This window comes from Diadema setosum, chromosome 19, assembly GCF_964275005.1.
Source record: "Diadema setosum chromosome 19, eeDiaSeto1, whole genome shotgun sequence".
Classification (NCBI taxonomy): Eukaryota; Metazoa; Echinodermata; class Echinoidea; order Diadematoida; family Diadematidae; genus Diadema; species Diadema setosum.
Window position 1 is genome coordinate 1920626 of NC_092703.1, and position 26684 is coordinate 1947309.

The window sequence follows — 26684 nt, forward strand, 5'->3', positions numbered from 1 at the left end:
ATCAAAAGTAATGTTAGTACTGGTAGATGCCTCTAGAAGTACCGTATCTAGATGCTATCTATGAATATGATCTATTCTCTACTACAACTAGAAACTGTCTAACATTGACATTATTAGTGTAAACAACGCTACAATGTACGTCGTACGTGTATATGCGGCAGGATGCCTACAGTACATGGTAATGGTATTTCTGGCAGGGGCACTTTTATTCAGTGATCAATAAAATAGCTAATGAACATCATGTGCGCTTTACTACGTAATACTAGTCCCACTTACGTATTAAGAGTACAAACGGGGTAGTTACTCGCAAGTGTTAATTTCATCAACGCATGAAATGGCCCCAGATGTAAATGGGCACCCTGTACAAAACCTGCTGGAAACGGGGTATCCCACTCTAGGTCTAGTCTGATTGACTTGTAGAATTGTGTTGAGGGTGCTATACCATATCGGTATGAATAAAACCCATGGCTCTGTTCTCCCATGATGTACCCCCTATCAGTCTTAGTACATGCTTGTACTTTAATATGTAGCCCAACCACCACTTGCTAAATGTGTACCATGCATATGACAGAGAGGGTACGGTACTGTAGGTTTTGTGCAGCGATGCACTCTTCAAATGCCCCAAAATTGAGGGAATTTCCAGGAATTTGACAACACACCTTTAGCCTAGTCACAGGCAATTGCAAACAGAAAACGGCGGGCAGTTTCTTCAGCTCTCACCACTTTTCTGGCAAAATACTTTTCTTTTGTCACCAGGGAGCCCAAAGAATGTAGGGTCCTAAGAATTAAGAATGAAGAGATTGATGATGAGGTATCAATGAAGGGCCTACAAGTGTTATATAGTTGATGTAAGACAAAAGAGATAAAGGGAGTACATACTAGTACAAAGGTGCATTAGTGCCTAAAACTGTCTCACTCTGTGGTCTTTTCCTCATGCAGTAAGATTTTAGAAGTCTGCATTCCTGATGTCTACAACAAGTGCTGAAAAGATGGCCCAGTACTGTGCAAACACAAGCGACAGCAAGGACAACACAACGGGCAACCTGCGAAACAATCTGACCAGTATGGCCAGTCTTCACAGTATGCCAGGTGGGCAGAATCAAAACTTTTCTCCTTTTTTTTTCTTCAAGTTGTTCTATTAATGAGGTTATCCAATCAGTATTACCATGAATTTGTCTTGTCTAAACTGAGAACACGTAAATGACTGTTATTTTGCTTGTCAATTCAATGTGATTCCGGTACCAACTGGTCATCGAGGATTCATAATTTCCAGTTTACAATAGTATATCATTTTTTGTTATTTTTTTACTTGTTTGTTTGTGGCCCATTTGGTACTGACACCTCTTTTCTGTATCATACATTCCCTGTAGTACTCTATGTTTCATAGTGCCTCAGCATTGCATTTGATGTACGCCATGCATGTACATGTACTAGGTGTGCAAAAAGATAGATAGATAAATGAATAAATAAATAAACAAATAAATAAATAAATAAATAAATAAAATGATAAGCAAGGACTTTATTGAAGGGTGGTGAATTGAGCAATGTTTACGATAGGTATGTACAGGTGAACATGTAAAGTGTTCTTCGTAATTATGTGCATATTTTAAGACATGTTCTAATGAAAAGCACATGACTGTAAGAAAATATTTTCCCTGCATGTAAGCACTTTTGTTAGGGCAGTGCCTTACTTTCATGAAATGTTTTGCAATCCTTTCCAATTGTATTGTATGCTCACTCAGACCACACTACCTGGATGACAGAGCTGGCCAGGAATGGGAACAGGCCCAGTGAATGGCTATCATACCTCATGGAAGTTGAGTCTCACGCAGTGAACGCAGAGGAAACTGTGTCCTACCGCTTCCTGAATGCTGCATACAACCGGGCAACAAAGCAAATTCCCCTGGACGACAAGTCCACCCACGACCCGGCGTACGCCAAGATCATCATCAAATTTGCTCATCTCAAAGCGTAAGTCTCAGATCTGTAATTTACACATCATTAAAGGACAAGTCCACCTTCATAGACACGTGGATTGAGTGGGCTCAATATTAGTAGAACGCATCAGGGAAAGTTTAAGGAAACAATCCGTTCAAAAGTTATGAATTTTCAAAGTTTCTGCTCAGTCACTACTGGATGAGAAGACTACAGCTTGTGATTTCACATGTGTACAACGATATAAAGACAATATAAAGACAATATATATAACACACCATATTTTCGCTTTTCTTGCATAGAAAAAAGATCACTTGACTTGTCCCTTTCAGAAAGCAACGGTAATAATATTACCCTTAACATACGTCAGTGACAGGTCGAGGAAATGTGCACTTTTCTTCAAAAGATACAATTTTGTGAAATTCTCTTTATATTTTCCTTATCGTATCGTTCTACGCATGTGACATAATACACTGTAGTAGTCTTCTCATCCAGCAGTGACTGTGCACATACTTCAAAAATTCGTAACTTTTGATCGGATTGTCTGATTATCCCCCAAACTTTCATGAATGTGTTGTACTAATTGCTGCATTCACTCAATCCACATGTATTTGAAGGTGGACTTGTCTTTTAACAGACTACTGTATTCAATGTACTGCTCTTCAACAGTGCAGCATGTCAAGAATTTGAGTTTTAAATTACACCAAAGTGCTGCCAACTCACTGGTCCAAATGAAATTGCGCAGCATAGTTGAAACCACAGGCTGACCTGACTTGTGAACATGGGTCATGGTTTCAAGTATAATGCACAAATATACATTCAAGTTGTCACAAATTATGTTTTTCAAGTAAATCTGTTCAAAAATTATTATAACTTGTTGAAATGCAAATCACCCTATAGATTATAATTCATACCACATCTGTTTACCATTGAAGCACTACACTGCATAGTCTCAAGCTTATTGGCAATGATTGTTCTGTAATTCACTGCTTGAAGAAACTTGACTTTTCCCGTGATGGTTCATACATGTAGGCAACACCAATGATATATATTTTTCATAAAAAATTCTAAGGTTGATTCCAACAAGAGAGTAGATAATAGCAGCTGTGCTAAATTGTCAAGCAGACATTATTTCTAGGAAATATACAACACAAAAAATTGCTCTGTGATGACAAGAAAGGGAAAACATGTACAGCATATTTTCTTGTGTAAATAGTCAGTCATGGGTTTAACCAGCAAGTTGCACAATATGACTTGAAAATAAAAGTAATTTTCTGCCATTACCGCAAAATCTGTGAATCCTCTCCGTGATAAGGTGACTATCTCTTTGCCGTTTTGTGAATTGCAGCACCCAGAGTCTTGACTCGGCACGGATGATGTTCAAGTTTGCCCGTGCCAATCTAAGGAGGCAGGCCATAGTTCATCTCGAGGCTGCCAAGTTTGAACTTGATCACGGTAAGAAACTGATTGATGTTTGCTACTCGGGAGTGAAAACTTCGCACATGCTTTCTTCCTGTCTGTATCCTTCATGTTCTCGTCCACTTTTCATGGAAGCCAAAACGTTGTACATGTATCATTTTATGAAATTTCAATGATTGATTATAGACATCTTACGTCTCCTTTTCTCACCTTTGTGTCCTTATTATTAAATCTTTAATTTGTTTTTGGATACCGGTATACACAATAGCTCAAATGACCTATTGCTACGGATGACTTTTCTTTTCTTACAATGATTCTGATTGTTCATCTTGTTCACCAGATAAATAGGAATATCTTTTTTTTTAGACCTCAAGCAATCAATCATTTTCTGCAAAAACTCTCTCCTAGGGCTAGATATTTGCCATTGGAGAACAATGATCTAGCCATCCATCACATTTCTTTCTGTAATGTGACAGTCTATCTAAAAGAATACAAATTGAATGGAAGACCCTATAAAAATAGAATGTTGTCTGTACTACTAGTCTTTCTTTTCCACTGAGCCATTCATTGACAAAAAACACCAAACATGTTATGCTTTAAGAGTAACTTTAAAGAAATTTGAGTCCTAGGCAAGAGTTTTGATCCCAACTAAAACATTTGCATACATCAAATAAGTTAAAAGACAAGTTCATCTTCATTAACATAAGGATTGAGAGAATGTAGCAATATTAGTAGAACACATCATTGAAAGTTTGAGGAAAATCAGACAATCCGTTCAAAAGTTATGAATTTTTAAAGTTTTTGTGCAGTCACCGCTGGATGAAAAGACTACTGCAGTGTATGATGTCACATGCGTACAACAATATAAGGAAAATATAAAGAGAATTTCACAAAATTTCATCTTTTGAAAACAGTACACATTCCCTTGACTCGTTACTGACATATGTTATGGGTAATATTATTCCCATTGCCTTTAGAAAGAGGCAAGTCAAGTGCTCTTTTATTATGCGAAAAAAGTGAAAATATGTTGCATTTTCTTTACATTTTCTTTATACTGTTGTACTCATATGACATCACAAGCCTTAGTAGTCTCCTCATCCAGTGGTTCCAACACAAAAGTTGTAAAAATTCATAACTTTTGCATCGATTGTCCAATTTTCCTCAAACTTTCACTGATGTGATCTACTAATATTGCTGCATTCTCTCAATCCTTATGTCAATGACGGTGAACTTGTCCCTTAAGTGAAATTGTTTAAATCTGAGTAGGCAATTAATGACAGTTCCACGTGAAAGTTTGCATAATTGTGATGTTTCTTGATATCATCAGAAATATATTTTGGTGTATTTGTGAATTTTTGAAGTTTTTGTGCAGTCACTGCTGGATGAGAAGACTACTGCAGTGTATGATGTCACATGCGTACAACAATAAAGAGAATTTCACAAAATTTCATCTTTTGAAAAAAGTACACATTCCCTTGACTTGTTACTGACATAATGTTCTGGGTAATATTATTCCCATTGCCTTTCGAAAGAGGCAAGTCAAGTGCTCTTTTATTATGCGAAAAAAGTGAAAATATGTTGAATTTTCTTTACACTTTCTTTATACTGTTGTACTCATATGACATCATGAGCCTTAGTAGTCTCCTCATCCAGCAGTTCCAACACAAAAATATTAAAAATTCATAACTTTTGCATCGACTTTCCAATTTTCCTCAAATTTTCACTGATGTGTTCTACTAATATTGCTGCATTCTCTCAATCCTTATGTTTATGAAGGTGAACTTGTCCTTTAATTGAATTAGATGAAAGAGAATGCTGAATAATGTCACAAAAAGACATCAAGGCCCTATTGTCCATAGTCACCCACAGATATTTTATTCTCTTCCTATCAGACTGCAGAGAAAAGTGTGTCAGCATCCTTGAGAAAGGAATGAAGTTCTCGACAGACCCTCGGCTTGGCGAGGCACTGCGACTGGTGAAGCAAGGGGGAGCTTTCCCAGACCCTAGCCAAACAGAGCCCAGCCCACCGGAGCCCATGGAGACAGTTGATGGTATGCAGGGACCACTCATTCTCCAAATTGGCACCACAAAAACTTATGCATTACTATAGCAACCAGACTTGTTCTGATGCACCAGGAAAGAAGTTCCCTTTAGAAATTGGATAGCAATTTTTTAGTTAGTGGAAGATATTTTCAACCAAGCACAATTAATTCTTTGCAATAAAATTGCTTCACAAATGAGATGTTATAGTCATAAATATAAAAGTCACTTCCAAAAGACAGGAAATTGCTGTGCAATATCAGAATTATTATTAAAATTATAAAAATCACTCCCAATGCACTTGTCTTTTTATTCATTGATACAGGCAGGTAAGGAATTAATAATAACTTAACCATGTTCTAAACATTTTGAGGGTCTGACATTTGCTACTTCAAATTTCTATGCACACTATTCCACAATGAGATTTTTATTATCATGGCACGGTCAGCATTTTGTTCTTCGATTGGAATTTCACAAACATGATGAAATTCTCATTTTCCCAAGTCGATATCTGCTGGCCCTACCTAAGTCTGATTGACTGCTGCTCTGTAAACATTTCCTTTAATAATCTACTATTGGGTTTGTCTCTTTGATGGTGTTGTTTCCCTGTGTGTTTTTGCAGCAGGCATCCATCACTCCTCCCATCCAGTTGCCATGGAAACTACAACAACAGATGGAGTCAGTGTGTAAGTACACACGATATAGGCCAGTGCAATAAAGCATTTATCATGCTCTTTTGAATGATTGCGATGGTTTCACATTGCATCACATGCATAATAGCTCAGATTATTCAATGTGTAGTTTTAGGTATTGCAATCTGACATCAACCCTTATCATGTACTCATATGACAGGCTCTAAAAGAAGAATTCCATTCTAGATATACCATGTACATGTAACTTGTAAGTTAGTCTGATTAGAGAAAGTAAAATCTTACGAGTACAACAATGACAATTTCATTCACTATGCATTTTTTACCATAATCCACTACGTGTATGTTGCACTCTTGTTGTAACGAGCAGGGCTATAACGAAATTCTCATTACAGTGAAATAATTATCTCATTCAAATTCATGAAATTCTTCTGTTGAGATGTTTTTCATTGCAACTGACTGCTATATCGACGTAAATATTTACTTATTTACTTTATTACTTAATTTAAAGGGAAGGTAAACCCAAAGAGCAATGTGGATTGAGTGAAAGCAGCAACATTAGTAGAACACATCAGTGAAAGTTTGAGAAAAATCGGACAATCGATGCAAAAGTTATGAATTTTTAAAGTTTTGGTGTTGGAACCGCTGGATGAGGAGACTACTAGAGGATATGACGTATGAGTGGACAACAATACAAAGAAAATATAAAGGATATTCAACAAAAATTCACTTTTCTAGAATTATGAAAGAGCAGTGGACCAACCGCTTTCCGAAAGCAGGGGGAATAATTGCTACCCTTGACATATGTCAATATCAAGTCGATGGAATTTGTAATTTTCATGAAAAATGGATTTTTGTAGTATTTTCTTTATATTTTCTTGATATTGTAGTCCACTCATACGTCATAACCTCTAGTAGTCTCCTCATCCAGTGGTTCCAACACCAAAATTTTAAAAATTCTTAACTTTTGCATCGATTGTCCGATTTTCTTCAAACTTTCACTGATGTGTTCTACTAATGTTGCTGCTTTCACTCAATCCACATTGTTCTTGGGGTTTATCTTCCCTTTAATTATTTACGTCGATGTAGGGCAATTTATCAATCAGTTGCAAGAATTATCTTCTGTATAATCTTATCTTTATATATTTTACTGCTCAGCGAAAACAAAATCTCAGTATAGCAAAAGGAAACTCCTAATCATTATTCAGGGAGTCACCTTTTATACTAGTTGGCAATGTTACACTTTGTTTCCACCACTTGTGCACTGGTACAGTTTCTCACTTCCGTCAGCCAAGGCAAACCACATACCTAGCACCATGGAGTCTGTGGATACCACAGTCAGTTTTAGGAGACCTGAAGTTGGTGTAAGGTAGGCCACACTATGCACTCTAAAGGTTATGTTGATGTGAAGGTATGATGAGTTAGTAATGTAAATATCATAATTAACTTTGGTTACAATTTCAGATCCTTGGGTGATGGTGGTCTTTATTTGGGTGTGTGTGTTTGTGTGTATATTGTCGATAGAAAATTTTACATTGGAGACCCTAAACCACCAGTGTAATTAATGATTATGATAATGAAAAAGCAGTTTTAAGGTTGAGATATTGAAGTGATGCAGCACAACATGATATTAACTTTGATCTAAAACATGCTGAACATAATTTACATAGAAAAAAAATTGAAACTATCATTAAATCATTGATGTAATGAAATAGCAATAATGATAACTAGACTCGGAATTTGTCAAGACTGACAAATTAGGTGATCCGATCTATTGGGAAATCAATGATTCGAGTCCTGATCCCAATAGGCATGACCATACATGTTTCATCTGTGTGGAGGGGACATTGGCCATGTGATGTTTGAAGTCTCATTTAGAAAAGGGAGTCAGATCTGCCATCTGTGGTACCGAATTCCGTATGCACTAACGAAGACACAGAATGAAGTATATTTTGACCTTTGACCCCATTTTGCACACCAAAGATGGCATCTGAGCAAAAAGTGGTTATTTTGTGAAAGGATTCTTGTAACATGGTCTTTGCGGGTGCAAAATATGGGAAAGATAGGGCAATTATTCACCAAGATACAGGATGAAACATTTATGACCTCTGACCCTAATTTACATACCCAAGATGGTGTCCGATCAAGTAGTTGTTATATTATGAAATAATGTATGTGACATGAACTAAACATGTGCAAAATATGGGGGTGATAGAGGCTGTTTTTCTTTAGTTATTGCAAAGAAAGTTGCAAAAAGAAAGAAATATCTCAATACATCGAAGATAAGCTTTAATTTCAACCAAGTTTTTTAGCATGATCCCGACATCGTATGAAAAAACAAAAGGCGTACTGACGATAGCGCAAAGTCTCAGCTACAACATATTAAAATTTGGGAGAAATTCACCGAAGCATAAGTGAGCTAGTGCTCGATAAGGACAATCATGTCAACTTTCACATCTAGAAAAATTCCCTCCCATAGAGATAACACGTCATAACGAAGGTACAGAAAAAAGTACATATGACCTTTGACCCCACTTTGCACAGACAAGATGGCATCTGAGCAGAAAGTGGTTATTTTGTGAAATGATTCTTGTAACATGGTCTTTGCGTGTGCAAAATATGGGAAAGATAGGACATGTATTTACGAAGATACAGGATGAAATATTTATGATCTTTGACCCTAATTTACATACCCAAAATGGTGTCCGATCAAGTAGTTGTTATTTTATGAAATAATGTACGTAACATGAACTAAACATGTGCAAAACATGGAGGTGATAGGGGCTGTCTTTCTTGAGTTATTGCAAAGAAAGTTGTAGAAAGAAAGAAATATCTCAATACATCGAAGATAAGCTTTAATTTCAACCAAATTTTTTGACGTGATGCCGACGTCGTATTAAAAAACAGAGGGCACATTTACGATAGCCCAAAGTCTCAGCTACAACATATTAAAATTTGGGAGAAATTCACCGAAGCATAAGTGAGCTAGTGCTCGAGAAAGATAGTCATGTCAATTTTCATTTCCAGAAAAACTGCACTCCCATAGAGATAACACGTAAACTGGTCAAATTTGACAAGATTACTTTCAATCCATTTTTACGAGGTGATGCCGTCATCCAATCAAAATGTTGTTATTATACGAATGAAAGAACATTTAATAAGCTACAACATACTGAAATTTGTGTGAAAATCGGCAAAGGATAAGTGAGATACGCTCGAGTAAGCTTGAATTTTGATGACGTCAGTTTGAAAATTTACTTTTTTTATTTTATTAAGAAATTTGATATCTTTTAATCATTTTTTCAGCATTGCCAACCCATGAAATGACATGTACAACTCATCACCTTTCAGAATATGTAAAGAAAATGGGGGGTCACCGTCCATCCTGACGAGTAAAATCGGATTTAAAATTGGCGGTTTTTTGGCATAGTTGCACTGTATATCGCCATTGACGCGCGCGCGGAATTTCAACTTTGACGGGCCCGTATGACGTCATATTGAGTCGGATTGACTTGAAACTTGGCAGAAATCTTCCTTGACTTTTCAGGCGTCCAATCAAAGTAAAAAAACGGGAAATTTCTATTGCATATGAGCTGTGCGTGCGTATATACGCGCGCGCGTACGCGCCCGTCCAATTTTTTCAATTTTTCAGAAAATGCTCCAAATGGTCTGAAACGTGTGCAAAATAAATTTGAGCTCGATTGGAGCATACAAATATTTCAACGCGCGCGTACGCGCGCTTTTTAATAATAAATATGAATTTTGATAATATGAGTAGAATGCGCTTGACTTGAAATATATGTGACGTAAATTTCACTGAAAAATTCCTTTCCATTAATGAGATATGAATGAAAATGTGTTTTCATATAATGACGTCATAGTGACGTCACGGTCGACTGATCACTATGATACATTAGATCTGTCGTCTTTGGGACATGATACATATATGGTATAATTTTGAAATTGATAGCAAGAGGACTTTCTGAGCTAACCTCTACACAACTTTTGTCCAGAAATAAAGAAGAAGAACAACCAACAAAGAATCAGTACAGATACAGAAGGTGATCCGAGAGGATACTCGGATCACCTAATGAACTGTAATTGTGTTGAACAAGAGCTAGCTAACATGAAATTAGTAACAAATTAATACAAGTGCATAGCTGTAGGTGCTTTAGTATATATATCAGTATATGTCAAGACTGGCTGCTTGCATCATGTGATCGAGATACTGCACTTTAATTTAAACGCCACATCATGCTTTTTTCTTTTTGTTTTTGTTCTTTTTGTTGCCATCATCCAACATTTGCATGGCAATGAGATGCCTTTTCGGGATCTTGAAAGGTGTCGGGTTACCACCTTACAGGAGAACCTGAAGATTAAACTCTAGTCATAATCCTATCCTCACCCATATGATGAAGGAGAGAATTTATTTTGCGAGTTCATCTGTATTCTTTAATCTTATCCACCTGACACTGACAGAGTTCTAAGACTGGTCGTGATGTCTCAAAATATTATACAACTCCTGCACATTGGTGTCAAGTCACGTACCGTGAGACTATGATGCAGGATAAAATGGGAAAAGGTTGATACAACAGTAGGTGTAGTCGTCGCCAGAGGATATACAAGAATGGCATCACCTCTACTCATAGCTTCCATTTGCGTTCCTTGCTTCTCCCCTTGACAGGAAAACCACCAGTACTGGTAGCAGTGCGTCTGACGATGGCGACACAATACCCATTGGTCAGTCTGCCAGGGCACATGGCATGACCGCCAGCACGCCAGAGTGTTCGGCCAAGTTCGGTCTCTTCGCCAGCTCCAGAAAGTCCAGCCAGCGTAAGAAGTGGTCAGTTCCAGAGCTTGTCATACTTTCATGGCTCAGATCACTTTAGAAATTACCTTTGCTAAGACAGTGGAACCTCATTATAAAGAGGTCAGATATAACAAATCCTGTTCATAACAAGGTGATTTTCAGGTCCCAACTCTTTACATTGCTTTGTTTTTGAATCTTGATATAATGAAAAGCCTGATATAACAAGGTATGTTTATTTAGGTCCTCATTAAAACAATTTTCCTCTGTAGACTATTTCTCTTTCTCTGTTGTAAGCAGAAACCTTGTATGCAAGCCTTGCATTTTTGTCACATTGAATATTCACAGCCATCCACTCTGTCTTTACTGTGTGAACTTTTAAGAAAAGCAGTATTATGTATATGTCCATTCTCTCTTTAATACTTTGACACTGATGAAATGTCTGCGAGGATTGTTGGTAAAGCTGAAGTTGAAAGCAAAGTATTTCGACTAGAGTACTCGCACAGAAAGAGGGGAGTGGTTATAAACTGTGTGTGATGTCGGAAGTTGAAGGAAAATCCAACCCAAATATACTAAAAGAAAAAAAGAATGACCTCAAATTATTAAATAGTGTGTTCATGTTGTTGACAAAATCAGCCGAGTATTCTGAACATAATACTAGGTTAAAGGACAAGTTCACCTTCATTAACATAAGGATTGAGAGAATGTAGCAATATTAGTAGAACACATCATTGAAAGTTTGAGGAAAATTGGACAATCCGTTCAAAAGTTATGAATTTTTAAAGTTTTTGTGCAGTCACCGCTGGATGAAAAGACTACTGCAGTGTATGATGTCACATGCGTACAACAATATAAGGAAAATATAAAGAGAATTTCACAAAATTTCATCTTTTGAAAACAGTACACATTCCCTTGACTCGTTACTGACATATGTTATGGGTAATATTATTCCCATTGCCTTTAGAAAGAGGCAAGTCAAGTGCTCTTTTATTATGCGAAAAAAGTGAAAATATGTTGCATTTTCTTTACATTTTCTTTATACTGTTGTACTCATATGACATCACAAGCCTTAGTAGTCTCCTCATCCAGTGGTTCCAACACAAAAGTTGTAAAAATTCATAACTTTTGCATCGATTGTCCAATTTTCCTCAAACTTTCACTGATGTGATCTACTAATATTGCTGCATTCTCTCAATCCTTATGTCAATGACGGTGAACTTGTCCCTTAAGTGAAATTGTTTAAATCTGAGTAGGCAATTAATGACAGTTCCACGTGAAAGTTTGCATAATTGTGATGTTTCTTGATATCATCAGAAATATATTTTGGTGTATTTGTGAAAACTAAAATAAGGACTTCTCTTTCTTCCCATGCGCAGAGAGTTCACAGAGCCATGATAACCAATTTGTGCCTTGAGTGTAAAGTGTCAGATGACATAATTATTTTCAAACTTTGTAACTGTTCTAATTATTTCATATCACCAACCTCATCCACCTAACACTATTTTTTGACTATTCATCTGATGACTCTTGTCCATATTTTAACCCAGGACGAGTACTGCACCACCAGTCCGCATCAGAATATCCAATCAACCCCAGAGGCGAAAGGCCAGAGCACCCCACTCCAGTGGGGACAATGATGATGATGATGATGATGACGATGATGACGACGACGACATTCAGCCGCTGCAGAGCAGTCCTCCAGATGTCGCTGGGAAGGACGGTCCGGGCGGTCTTCCGACTCTGGCATCCATCACGGAGAAGACCAACGAGAGTGACTCTGGTATCCAGACCACGCCCGATACCGGGCGTGGTGGACACCCCTTTGCCATGCCCCCATCCATCCAAACCATCAAACATCTCTCCCAGCCAATTGTGCTGCCAGCTCCCAGCGAGATGTAAGTGCAAAGGGGGTGGGGGGGGGGGGGGGGTCCCTCATTTGTTCAAACTGATCCTTTCTCACCTTCCATTAACTAATTTACAGGTAATTTTTCTTTATGTGTAGACAAATACTAATCCTACACTAGCAGTCACATAAAAAGTTGCACAAAAGTTGGCTGTCTACCAAACCAAGAATACAGCATTTTGAATGTTTTGATATGATCTCTCTCATTACAAAGCCTGTCTGAATTTCACCATGAGACTCTAGCACTTCAAAAAATTGCAGCAAAACATTCAGAATGCATTCAAATTTGCACAACTACAATTGTTTTGAGCACTTAATTAGAGTAATGTGTTTTACTTTATCTTTAAAATGACAGACATAAGTATATACAGGAAATCCAGTGAGCTTCTTGCATTGTCTTTTCTAGTGATTTGTCAGCGAAGTCATTTGTGCCGTTGATTTGAATCATGTATAATAACATCAAGAGATGAACCTGTGAATGAAGCTCTATGTCTTTTTGTGCTATTCAGAAGCCATTTGATATGGATGTTGTTGATAATCCTTTTTTTTGCCTTCTAATTCACTCGTCTGTTTTTCAGGGGCTGTCCCTCCCAAATGAACAGGCAGCAGGCGTTCTATAACCCACCTGTAGTAGCCCAGCCACAGTATCCGCCACAACCATTACAGCAGCAGCCACCACCACTCCAGCAACAGCAAGTGCAGCTACAACAGTACCCTGGAATGCCGCAGTTGAAGCAGCAATGTGTGCAACCTGCGGTTCAAGTAAGTATGACAGTTTTACTTTTGGTTAATGTGTACTGTAAATGCAAACATTTTTTGCAGTTCAATGATTTTTGCATATTTTACACCACTTTTTGGCTGGCTTAAATTCTAAAATCTGTGAAAATATCTTCCCAATTTTCTCTTCCCATTTCAAATGGGTTGACAATTGCACGGCACAAATTCAAAAACTCATGAATATACTTTTGAGGTGTTCAGTGTGAAAAATTAATTGCGCAAAAATATTGACATTTACAGTTCACTCATAAGTTGTTTGAGAACTGTGATATACTGTATATGCCATATATTTATTGAGTTTAATTTTTTTAACATACATGTATATTTGAGTTTCCTTCCCCTTTAACGCTATTATCCCGAACACTTTGATCTTACCTGCTGGTACTCCTAATCTCAACTGTAAAGTCAGTTTAATACCATTCTGCTGTTGCATACTTTCAGACGGTTCCTGCTCCACGCAGCAAAAGCAAAGACACAATCCAGGTGAAGGGCAAGAGTTATACTATCATCAACTTCATCGGGAAAGGAGGCTCCTCAAAGGTATGGTAGTGATATGCTGCAGGTAGCAGGAGATTGTATTTGATTACCTTTTTATGAAATCATTACATCCATAATAATTTGAAGGGGTTGTGATAGATGCAGTAATGTATCTAGTATGTTTTGGATCAATGTTAATGCCATTATGTTCTGCTTTATCGCTTCAACATCTTAATCTTAAAACTGTGTTATTTGCTTTATAGCCCAGAGTTTATGACATATGATTTTCTCTCACTGACACACACTCACACACACATAAAGAATCAGAAATTAGTAAGCACACTCATTTTGGATTTGATTCAACATAACTATACTGTTATCTGATAGACCGTTGTGATGCTTCTCAACACCACATTTGTTACCAGTACAAGAAGTGTATGTATTAAGGGTGGATTTGTGATTTAAAAAAAAAAATGCCTTCCAAAAGAGATTCAGATGTAGTATATACAATGTTAGTCTTATGTTTAGAGTTATTTGATCTTGCGGGATATATTTGATTTGATACCCCTCTGATGCAAACATAATGGAAACAGTTATGCATAAACTGTTAATGATGACTGATATAAAAAAAAGGGAAAAAATGACCCTTGACCTTTACTGCATGAATCTGAATCTGATATCCTGACAGCTGTGCACACTGCTTTCTGTTGCCAGGTGTTCCAAGTCATCAGCGAAGACACGAGGAAGATCTTTGCCCTCAAGTACATCAAGCTGGACTTTGCTGATGAGCTGGCTGTGGAGAGTTATCAGAATGAGATCACGCTCTTGGAGAGTCTGAAGAACCAGGAACGGATTATTCATCTCTTTGATTAGTACGTTCGCCTCTTTTATTTATCCTCTGATAGGCCAGCCAACATGGCCAACAATAGTCAAACCTGCGGTAAGGACCACCTGTTTTATATGACCACAGCAAACTCCCGTAGCAGCCACCAAACTTGTGGATAGTATTTGACTGTGCCAAAGCCCCGTCTGTTGGCCTCTAATTAGTTGCCAACCTCTTTTGCTAAAGTGTATGCATCTCATGTAATGAACTCTCTTAGGTCAAACCAAATGATATTGTTAAGGGCATTATTTAACATTTGCAGATGAAACAAAAACCCAGCTGTTGTGCTTTGAAATAGTTCTAAAATGTGAGTTAGGGATAGAAAAAACCAATGTAAAGATTTTAATCATTATAATCAATGTAAAGTATCATTGAATAATATGCAAAGTGTGAACAATAGTTATAATGAAATTGTTTCTAGACTAAACCGTCTACAGTTATGGTTTAGTAGGAGAAATAGTGATATCTCCTTATATATTAGGCTTTATTGCAAAATTTTTGTACGGTAGTATGTTTTGTGATACAACTGACCTGTAAATATGCATCAAATGTGATAACTCAAACATTTATCAAATCACTGCTCCCAATGGTAAACGGTACCTTTATCCTAGATTTTGAAAGAAAACAGCTAAGATCAAACTGTTTCATAGCACTCACTTGTTTCTGAATTACGACAGTTGGTCCTATCCGTAAAGCTCTTCACATTCATGCATGTTTGGGGTATATACGCATGTGAGGTTCATAGCATATAGTGTGATGAAAACCAAATTAGATGCCAATATCTCTATAGTGGCCACCTGTCTTACCCCGATCTAGCGCCCTCAACATTTTTTTTTTTTTTTTTTTGTGATAACTTCGCAGCGCTAAAAGATCTCGCCTTGAAATTTTATAACTTTTTTCTTTTACATTTCCTGCGTACTTTGAGACGCTATTTGTGATGATCGGGTGTAGTGTCGCAGAGTTAGAGCATAGGCCCTATTTTCGTGATTAGTGTATACAGAAAATGGCCATTTCCGTTGATTTGTATGTAAAATGCATGGGAATTGTAAGGATTTTTGTATAAAATGCATGGGTATTGTTAGAAGGAACGTTGTTTCAAAGCAATCGATTTTCAGTCTTTTACCTCAGACTGAATCACACCCATTCACTGGCTCTCAAACTTATTTCCTGGATTCAGTGAGATCACTGATGAGCACATCTACCTTGTGATGGAGTGGGGCTCCATCGACCTCGCCGGATTCCTCAAGAAGCGCAGGAATAAGATCTCCCACAAGGACATCGCCTATTACTGGCAGGAGATGCTTGAGGCAGTTGATGTCATCCACAAACAAGGTGATACTCTGCTTTTCATTACAGTAAAACGAGGAATGTTCGCATCCATTTTGTTGATTTTGGGAATTTTGCAAGAGCCAAGATGCGCGAAATTAAAGTGCACACAAAAGTTCTTATCTACACTATGTGCATTGAATGGTAGAGGCAACTCGTGAAAATTTCATGCCGCATAAAAGGCCGTCGGCTCTAATTCACGAAAATTTCATGCCGTGAAAATATTGTGTGCACCATCTCGGTGCTTAAAAACAGCAGATTCAAAGAATCATCAGGGCTCCATGTACGTGTAGTTTCAAGGTATATTTTTAGTCAGTATTTGAACTGTCCTCAATATCCTTTTTTCCTTCTTTGATAATGCATAACATGAATTTGATTTACAGTTTCCAGTAAGTTACCTTGTAAGGGTAGATACTCAATTTGGGGCCCAAATTTAAAACACTTTATTTGTTTTTTGTATGTGATATTGTTTTTAGTCACTCCATCCCATTTCGTGAAAAGCCAAAATAAAGCATTAATAGTGATTTCATTAAAAAAAAATGGAAGAATATTTGCATTATTGTAGATGCTCCAACCCCCCTTCCCTTCTCCCCCCTCAAAAAAAAAAAATAATAAAAGAATGAATATGTTTATGAATAATGGATTGACTGTTCCATAAAGATATAATCATTAGGACCACCTTATTCTCAGAATATCTTGTACTCTATGTCCAATATAGGCATTATTCACAGTGACCTCAAGCCTGCCAACTTCATCTTTGTGGAGGCCAGTCTCAAACTGATCGACTTCGGCATTGCCAACGCCATCCAGAGCGACCAGACGAGCTTTGTGAAGGAAACCCAGGTCGGAACCCTCAACTACATGTCGCCCGAGGCCATCCAGGACACCTCCCCAACAACGGAGATCGACGAGTACGGCCACAGGAGGCCCCGGCTCAAGGTTGGCTGAAGCTTCTAGCTATGATATAATATTAAAAAATAACAACTTGCAACATGTTTTCGTGTTCATATGTCGATGTGGTGAATTTGACATTTTTCTGTTGACTTGTTGATCAGCACTTCATATACCTTCCAACAATCATTTTATGGCATTATTGATATTTTGAGTGGAAGATATCAGTGGTGACATTATGTGCTGGTCTTTTTGTCTCTTGTATGTTCTTAATAGGAGTCACAAAGAAATGTTAGAACAAAAAAAAAACAAAAAAAAACCGACTTGAAAACATCTTACCTTTACCAAAGAAACCGAATTGTTATTGGACAGGAAGAGCTGTTTTTTCTGACAAGGGAAGATGTTTTCAGTGCTGAAGGGAGTGGTGGACATGGACTATTTCCTTCATGTAGTGTTCAGTTGTATGATACTTTCAGTGTAGAGGGAAGTTTTTGCACAGACAGAGCATACGTGTATAACAGCTCAGTCAAGAGCATTCTCAGTTGCCACCAATGCATCCAGTGAAGGTGTGGCACTTGCAGTAGTGCAAATGCAATCACAACAAGTTCATAAGTATGAGTCATGTCATATTCCTTTGTATTGACTCACTGACATGCAGGTCAGTTTGGAGTCGTAATGGGAAAATTAAGTCGAACATCAACATGCTATAGGTAATTACCGTAGATCACTATGCAAATTATGATGTGGAAATATGACATCACAAGAACACAACTGGTATAAATTTGAGAAACTTTTTAATGACAACATTATTCTTTTAGTGACACTAAAACTGCTTCATCTTTCCTGTGAAATCCTGTATTGTTTCCACGAAGTGTCACTATTTTTCATTTGATTTTTTTGTTATATTTCTTTTTGCCTTGTTTTGGTGCCATCATTTTATATGACACCCCGTCTATGTTACCTCCTGGTATAACTTTCCCCTTTTTCCACCCGCACCAGAATTAATATTTGTTTTTCAAGATTATAATACATTTTCCTGTACAGTTTGGCATGAATCTACATGTATAAAATATAATGCTTCATTCTCTGCTGTAAAGCATAACCTACCCCCTAAAGCAAAGCAAAAAATGCTGCTGTCAGAGAAGATATGGCATTTCTATTACATGAGTTGACGTGTGCAGGAGTATCACGAATATTAAGTACAACCTGTATCCGATTTTGCAGATCAACTGTAAGAGTGATGTGTGGTCCCTTGGGTGCATCCTGTATTCCTTGGTCTATGGCCGCACCCCGTTCCAGCACATCACACACCGTCTGCTCAAGATGCAAGCCATCTGCAACCCAGACCACGTCATCGACTTCCCACCAGTAGAGAACCCGCTGGTGGTTGATGTGATGAAGGTGTGATTTCCATACTTTTATAACCTGTGCTGAGACTTCTGAAGTGATTTTGATTGTATCTGTGGCAGACTTGGAGAGTTTCTACATTGCAAAAGTGTTTGGAAATACACATATCATGCAACATGCAGTGCTACAGGGCAGCCAGAAATTTAATGATCAACTTTGCTGCATAGGACATCACTTTCTAACATGTTGGTTACTGTGGTGTGTTGAAGCAACATGTGTCAATTTCAATGTGAAAACCGGAGAAACAAGAAAACACCAATCTGAGAATTAATATTGAATTGGATCCGAAGCAGCATTGCATATAGTTACCCAGTACATTGTATGTTTCCCATAGCATGGGGTTCAGTGCACAGGCGGAAAAATTTTAGACATGTTGATTGTTCAAACTGTAACATTCTATACCGCATTTCAATTTTGTTTCTCCAGGTTGAATTGGTATCAAGACAGTATGGAAGTGACATTGGAACTAAAAATGACTGCTCAAGGAAAACTTGACATGGCAATTACAAAGCTGTAAAAAAGGGCATGATATCATACAGCTAGGTGACTCCTGATATAACTAAGTCCTTAGGACTGGCAGTTTTCTTCCGTTTTATCAAAATTTCACTTTATGTGAACGAATAAAGTATTGTATATATAAAGGTATGTAGGTAATGACTTTGGGACCTGAATTTTTACTTCCTTGTAACAAAATTTCTTTGTCTTGGATATAATGGGAGCACATGTTATCGCATGCTTTGTCTATCTGAGAGACACCAAAATCAAAATTCAGACCTTATCAATTGATTGTCTCTTAGAAATGTCTGACGAGAGATGTGAAGAAGAGGCCCTCGATCCAGGAACTGTTGGATCATCCGTACATCAAGGGTCCTGATAAATCAGGTGAGAGATCATAGCAGTGCGTAAATAAGAAGCAGACACAAATCGAGTTTCCGAGTAAACAGTCACCTTGAATGCATTTAATGGAACCCAGCTTCAGACCAGATAACCAGCAGTGTGTAGCAGTGGCTAACCCTACAGTCACCATGAGGTGGCGCTATGTAACAAGCTTGACTGGTAACATTGACAATCATTAACAACACTGGCGGTGGGCTTTCCTGTTTCTCTCCTCTTTGCCACTGCTTCATCCCAAGTGTCCTGATGAATCTTTCTAACCAAGATGACAGTAGCTAGGGTTAAAGGTTGGTTCACCAGTTGTTTCATTCTGTTGACTGTTTAAACCAGAATGTTGCACTTACTTGCCATTACAGTTTACACAGACACAGGATAACAAAAGTGCAGATTGATTACTGTAAAACCAGGAATGTTCATGTGCATTTTAATTTTGTTAATTTCGCGAGGGCCGACTTTTGCAAAATCAAAATGCACGCTAAAGATCTTGTCTACACTATATGCATTGAATTTTAGAGGCAAGTCATGAAAATTTCATACAGCAAATAAGGCCGTTAGGCTCCCATTCGCGAAAAATTTCATGCCGCGGAAACATTGTTTTTTACAGTAAATTAAGATGAAAGAGAATGATTATGTTAACGGAAAAAAGGGTGAATAACTTGTTCTATGGGTGGGACTAGGCTCTACATTACAACACACACACACACACACACATTCACAAACTAATTGTGCTTTATGATTGCTAAAACGTCTTCCTAGTCTACATTGTTCAGGGAATCATACTTTTCATTTTCTTCTCCCACCTCCATCACTAGGCCAAGCCTCCGCTGACGTGGGACCCCAAGGAAGCAATGATCGCATCAGTGCCCTCATCTCTCAGCTTGGGCAGAGTCAGATCAACTCACCAAGGAGCATGGGCAGGTTGGAGAAGGTATGGTCACTTCATTTCCTACATATATATGTATCTGCCTCCAAGATTTTTTAATGTTAAGATTTCAAATGCTGGGCGAGGATTAAAAAGCAAAGGTGAACTGGTTGTGAAGAAATCAAAACTTAAAGAAACCAGTTTGCCTACTTTCCACTTGCCCTTATCATTGAATCCACAATAATTAGTATCAAGCCAGAAAAGTGTGGGTGGAAAAATCTATTCCCTTCGTGATGACAAGAATAACTGAATTATATGTATTGCATTATGCTGATTACACCTCTGAGGAATTACCCCTTTCTTTCCTGTTTTTTTTTTTTATAGTTTGTTTCATATGACAGTTTCACTAATTGAAATTCATTGATCAGTATTACATTAGAAATGCACTATATATTATATTATATTAAATTTATGAAAGAAAATTGAGCACCTTTCGGCAAGGTGTAAATGAAATTGTGCTTGTTATTTATTTAGTGTATATCAATGTCTGATATTTCTGTACACCTACAAGTAGCAATGTGACGAGGTGGAAATTGCCACATTTTTTTTTTTTTTTTTCAGAGCAGCAATCTAAGCTCAACTGTCAATTCATCATCTTGTCCTTGATGCAGTGGTTATCTTGTGTAGTAAATCAGCAAGATTGAAATTACTTTTATTCTCTCTTTCTCTGTCTTCAGCTGCTTCAAGGTGTAGTGGACCAAATCAAACATGGGCCCAAAACAGATGGGGGAGACCTACCATCCATGATTGAGATGCAGGCACAGGTAAGAGCAAGCAGACCAGTTGCAGCCATACAGATTTCAGTGCAATACAGTGCTATGTATGCTTAGTAGTGAGTTTAGCAAAAGATGCAGAATGAAGACACTTGTTTTCTCCACCATTTATCTCATGCCTGCAAGTAGTATTTCATCTGGTGAGTTAATGAGAAGGGCGTTAAGTTGCCACTAAACCCACACTAGTGTTCGAGACAGTTTAATGCCCTTCTCATTCTCACCCGAAGATTTGTTGATTTTGTGTGCATTCTCCATCTTATTTCATTCATTCACATTTGTACACTGCCTTTGTCGTGTTTTTCCCCTCATCTCTCCTTGTAGGCTGTTAATCAACAGATGGCTCCACCCCCTCCCATAGCTCCTCCCATAGCTCCTCCCATGGCTCCTCCCATGGCCCCTCCCATGCCACCACCTATTGCCAGCCAATTACACTACCAGCAGCAGCATCACCAAAACCAACAACAACAGCGGCTCTCTCATCAGCCACACCCACAACCTCACATGGGGCACCAGCTTTGTGGTGTCATACTGCTTCTTCTACATTTTCCAGTAACCACCAAAGAGTATTGTTGTGATTAGTGTGTGCTCTTTCAACATAGCCTTATTTTCTCCTTCCCACCATGCTTTGGGGGCTTATGTTTCTTACGTTTCTAGTCTAGAGGGCTGCATCATGTCCAAGCCCTCTCCAGCTTGATTTGCTTTTTTAACCTCTTATCCTAGCTGACTCTAATTGAGCTCCTTCAAACGTCCTTGTCCTTGAGACATCCTTTGTGAGTGCTCATGTCAGTGGCTGCATTCTGGCAGCCATGTTGTAACCTTGTTTCTAGAATGTTGTTGTACATGTACTCCACTGACTCTTCTACTGTGTCAGTTTCTCCTGGACATATCACAACTGGTGTTGTTGCAAGCTTCTCTGTTACTCCCTCTGTGGTTTGTCCCTCTGTGTACAGTAATCCTGGTTTGGTTTCACTTTTTGCTGTTTATACTCTTCTGCATGGGTAATACACCATATGCAATGGTCTGCCCACTAGTTGCCTTGGATTCTCTGAGGTTTTTCTTCGTTGCTGTGAAATATCATGCTTTCCTGATTTGCCTGTGCACATTTTTACATTGTCTTCATTGCAATTTCTCCTTTTGAAAATGATATGTTTGGTGCTGTAGACTCTCCCCTTGTATGTGCTATCCCACTTACTATTGTAGGTTTTTACTCAAGTGTCAATTGCTAAATGATGATATTTTTTTTTTCGGGGGGGGGGGGGGGGGGCAATCATTTTCCATTGCTAATCTTTTTTTAATCATCAATATTCTTATCAAACCTTTTCTCTCTCTCTGTCTCTCCCTCTCTCTCCTAAATAAAGTAATGATTGAAAAAGAAAACATGGCTTGTAGAACAAAAGTTATTCAGTTTTGCTTGTTTAATATGAAATATTTCTCTGGCTGTGATTAGATGTCGATAATTGCCATGTGAGAAATTAAATCTCATCTTGTCATATGTATGGACTGAAGCCCCAACAATTGTGTGGGTATCAAACATTTTATGCTTTGATGGAAATGTGCTACATTTTAATTTCAATAGTTCAAATCATCATTTCATTTGTCACTGATCGTGTTCACTAGTAGAATTAAAACGTTGCTGAAATATCTTTTATCAAAGATGAAGTACCAATCTGTTCTGTCACATGTTTGCCTACAAGAGGTTTTCAGAAGTTCATTTTAGCACTGCTTTTGTAGAATTTCCCAAGTTCCCTATCAAGCTAGACTCAGAAAACAACATTTTTCCTAAACCTTTGATTACATTGATAATCATAATATGTATGCATTGATAGGGAAATAAGATTGTAAAGCTTGTATTGATATTACATGGCATTCATTTATTTTCTTTTTCAACACATTACTACATTAAAAAAAAAGATTTGTTGGTTTTTAGTGAGCCATCTTGTGTAGAACACTGACATATAATGATCTTCTCAGTTTCTCGAAGTTCAGATCTCTGTCGATCAGCTTCCTTGAAGCACTAATCCAGGGCAACATGTACCAATTTGATATCACTTGTTACATGAAGTTTAAATGTAACGTGTCAAGGGGGATTGTCTTGACCATGCATCCTCATTGATGAGGGATGACCCATGTTGTCACTGACCTTTGACACCTGTAGGAGAATGAGGATCTCGCATCCATCCTGAGACGACAGCTGGCCTCCAAGTACTGCCACGCCCTCCCCAACACCTCAATCACCACGGCCAATAACACATTTGGTGAGGACTGCTCCTAGCTTTGGCCTGTTTGGCTCAGCTTTGGATTTGTTTTATGTATCCAGGGATTTCCCCCATCCCCCTCCCGCTTATCTCACCCTTCCCCATTTCACCTCCTCTCTTCTGCTTCCCCTTCTCCTTCTATCTTTCCTCTTCTCTTTTCATCCCCCCTTTTCCCTCCTTTTCCCCTTTGCAGGGTATAATTTTCCAACTCAATTTTGATTAGCAATTTCAGCTGAAATGAACAATATTTCAATTGGTATCCTGTACACTTCTATGGAAGAAAACTGCTACATGAAAGATAGTTTGTGTAGCAGTGGTGCGAAGATGTATGGCAAATTGCAATGCAATATTCCCTGCTCACCCCTTTCTCTCCCCCTTCCCTTTCTCCTTTCACCTTTTCCTCTTCCTTTTCTCTCCTTCCTTCCCCTATCCCATTCCTTCTATCCCCTTTTCTCCTCCTCCTTCCCCCTTTCCCTCACCACAACTTCCAAGTCCTTTGTTTCCATGGTTATTTTCAAACAGCCAGGAAATCCTTAACCCGTTGAGGACGAGTCCCGAGTATACTCGGGCAGGTGTCTATGGGAAATGTGTGTTGTAGCAATATCAGCCTGTCCTCAACAGGTAATACACCCTCCCCTTGCCTTACCATGACCACACACCCCAATGATAATTCCACAACATGGTATAAAGATATCATTACTGGCTTATTCTCATGTAACTACATGTACATGGCATCTTGGTGAACTCTTCAATCATTTATTTCCCCCCCCCCCCCATTCCTTCATGAGGACATTCAGACAGTAGTCTTACAGGAAAAAAAGGAGAAAAGAATAAGATATGCAATCTACTGTACATGCAAGCCTACAGGTTGGTAAGGCTTGCACTTTTACATGGCTTTTAATACCATAGTTCAAAATCAGACTTGCTTGAGAAAAGGGAGTGACGTTTTTGTCACATTAGTTGAATATCTCCAGATTTGGCAATGCTGTGAAATTATTTGCAAAGTAATGAAGGCATTGCGGACTGCCTTACATTTCACCAAGCAGGAAGTCTCTTGCTTCTGTGGTTACAGTGAAATGTAACTCTTAGTTCAGTGGTCTTACACTTCAGGTTGCTACGTTAAATGCAGTTGATATGATACCAATAAACTGGCTACAGAGTGTGGTGTATGGAATGGTCAAATCTTATGCTCTACCAAGGATCTCTTGCCAATATGAAATGTTTCTCTAGTAAACCCTCTTCCTTGAATAAAGATAGGGAATTGCATTGTTCACTGATATAACTCACCAAGTGTTTGCAATCATAGATGAGGAAATGTCAGTGTGGACGTGTTACACAAATCACTGTGGCAGGTAGTAATGTTCAGTAGAGATATAGAGGCTGGTACCAGAACCTGTTTTTAGAACATTTGTGAGCCATAGCTTATATAATCTTTTTGCAATGCAGTCCAATTACTTGGACTACGTCCATGACATTGTGTTCGTAGTCATTTTATACCTACATATGAAGAGTTTGTTTGCAAAAACAGATAAGTCCATTTTTGAAGATTTTGAAGTAAGATTTCTGTCGTAAAGTACAAAATAGCACCTTTTAAATGATATATTGGTCACTACATATAAAGGTACATTTTTGAAGTTATGGTCTAAAGAAGCAAAAAATTTCTTATTATTCTCTTCATTTTTCTTGACCTTTAATCACAAATATTTCCATTTGGCAAATATGGACTTATCGGTTTTTGCAAGCAAACTCTTCATATATTGACTGGTTGAGGATCAACACTTTTCAAATCCTTGATCCGGAGTTAATTCTCAAGGATATTCTCCATGTCACAGCATGTCAGTTAGAATCAATGCCTTCGAAGGATTGACACTATGACCCTGATAATAGGGCAGTCATTATTTGTTGTTTGTACCCTACAATATTTCAAGAGATGGGGTTAGCCTAGAGTCACACTTTGTACACATATACTTGTAGTCCTCATGGGGAGAAAACTTGCATTGTATCCAGGCAGAGTGGTGGATGTAATGCAAGCAATGTCAGTGGTGTCATTTTTTTTTTCTGCTTCTCCCAGCACTCATTAAATATTTTCCTGCCTCATCAACCAATCACTGCTTGTCATTCTGAAAGAAAGTGTACAATATAATTATTAATTTTGTTTGTACGCTGTATATTTTTTTTTCAGCGTTCCAGCTGAACAGGTGTATTATTGTCTGAACTTTTCTAGGTCACATCATTCAAAATAATCAAGAACTATTGAATGCTTGTCATACAGGCAACTCCTGATGTAGAAAAAGTCATTGGGACTAATTGTTTGTTTTGGGATTTTTTATTTATTTTTTTTTTTTTTTTTTGGGGGGGGGGGGGGGTTCGTTACATTGAAAGTTTTTTTTATAGCCAAACAAATACATAAAGAAGATAATGATACATTGTATTTGTCCCTGCAATTTTACTTTGTTATAACAGAATCATTTTATAACCGTGTTGTAATTTTCACTTTCGTTCTCTCCTGTGTCCTATGTTTCTCACTTAGACCAATCCTGGACGACTGATGCTATGAAATCATAGTCCTGCTCAGCTGCCCTGTGAAGGAGCATAATGCCGACTCGTTCTACTCCATACATCAAGCCCACTGAACAGACTTGGCTGCTTGTGAACTTCGTACAGTCATCAATGTGTATCATGTATCAGTAGACTGTAATAATTGTAAATGCATGTAAAGGGACTGTATATATGGAAAATATGTATATGAATACTCTGTACATACCTTATCACAGGAACAGTTATCATCATGGTTTCTTTTTGAAGTTGTGTACATACATCTTTGCACGTGTATATGTATCTTCATTGTACGTATGTGTATCTCCTTTGATGATATGATCAGAAATGCGGTATTTAATGCTGTTCACATAGTACAGTGTACTCCTGTTATAACAAAGTCCTTGGGTCCGGCAGTTTTCTTTCACTGTAATGAAATTTGTATAACCAAATAGTACAGTGTATACAGATATATGGATGGCAATTTTAGGACCTGAATATTGATTTAGTTATAACAAGAATTTTGTTGGAAAGAAAGCAGTAGATGACAGGTTTGAGTCCCACTGGTTCCTTTTTTCCAACATGTTTGTTAATTTACAGATCAGCAGTTGCGATCTTATCAAGTTTAATTTGTAGAGGGAGACAAATCGAAGTAACTCACAACTGAAGATTTTTTTTATAACCCTGATCGTTATACATAATGGGAGTGCACTGTAGAAACAACAAAACAGTGCGAGTGAACAGTAATATAATGCACGATGTATATCCTTATCATGCGCACTTGCAGTTC

At 37.9% G+C, this 26684-nt stretch overlaps 1 protein-coding gene across 1 annotated transcript; it reads left to right on the top strand.

Annotated features, from left to right (window-relative positions):
• The first annotated feature begins 989 nt into the window (after positions 1-989).
• Positions 990-26177, top strand: LOC140242887 (dual specificity protein kinase TTK-like). The gene is made up of 19 exons (XM_072322635.1): positions 990-1089; positions 1743-1971; positions 3284-3390; positions 5247-5405; positions 6017-6080; positions 7318-7413; positions 10729-10887; positions 12399-12746; positions 13333-13516; positions 13973-14071; positions 14723-14880; positions 16069-16223; positions 16936-17156; positions 18333-18509; positions 19313-19397; positions 20222-20337; positions 21009-21095; positions 23260-23359; positions 25890-26177. The coding sequence occupies exons 1-19, from the start codon at positions 990-992 to the stop codon at positions 25922-25924; spliced, it is 2679 nt and encodes an 892-aa protein (XP_072178736.1). The 3' UTR covers positions 25925-26177.
• The last annotated feature ends 507 nt before the right edge of the window (positions 26178-26684 follow it).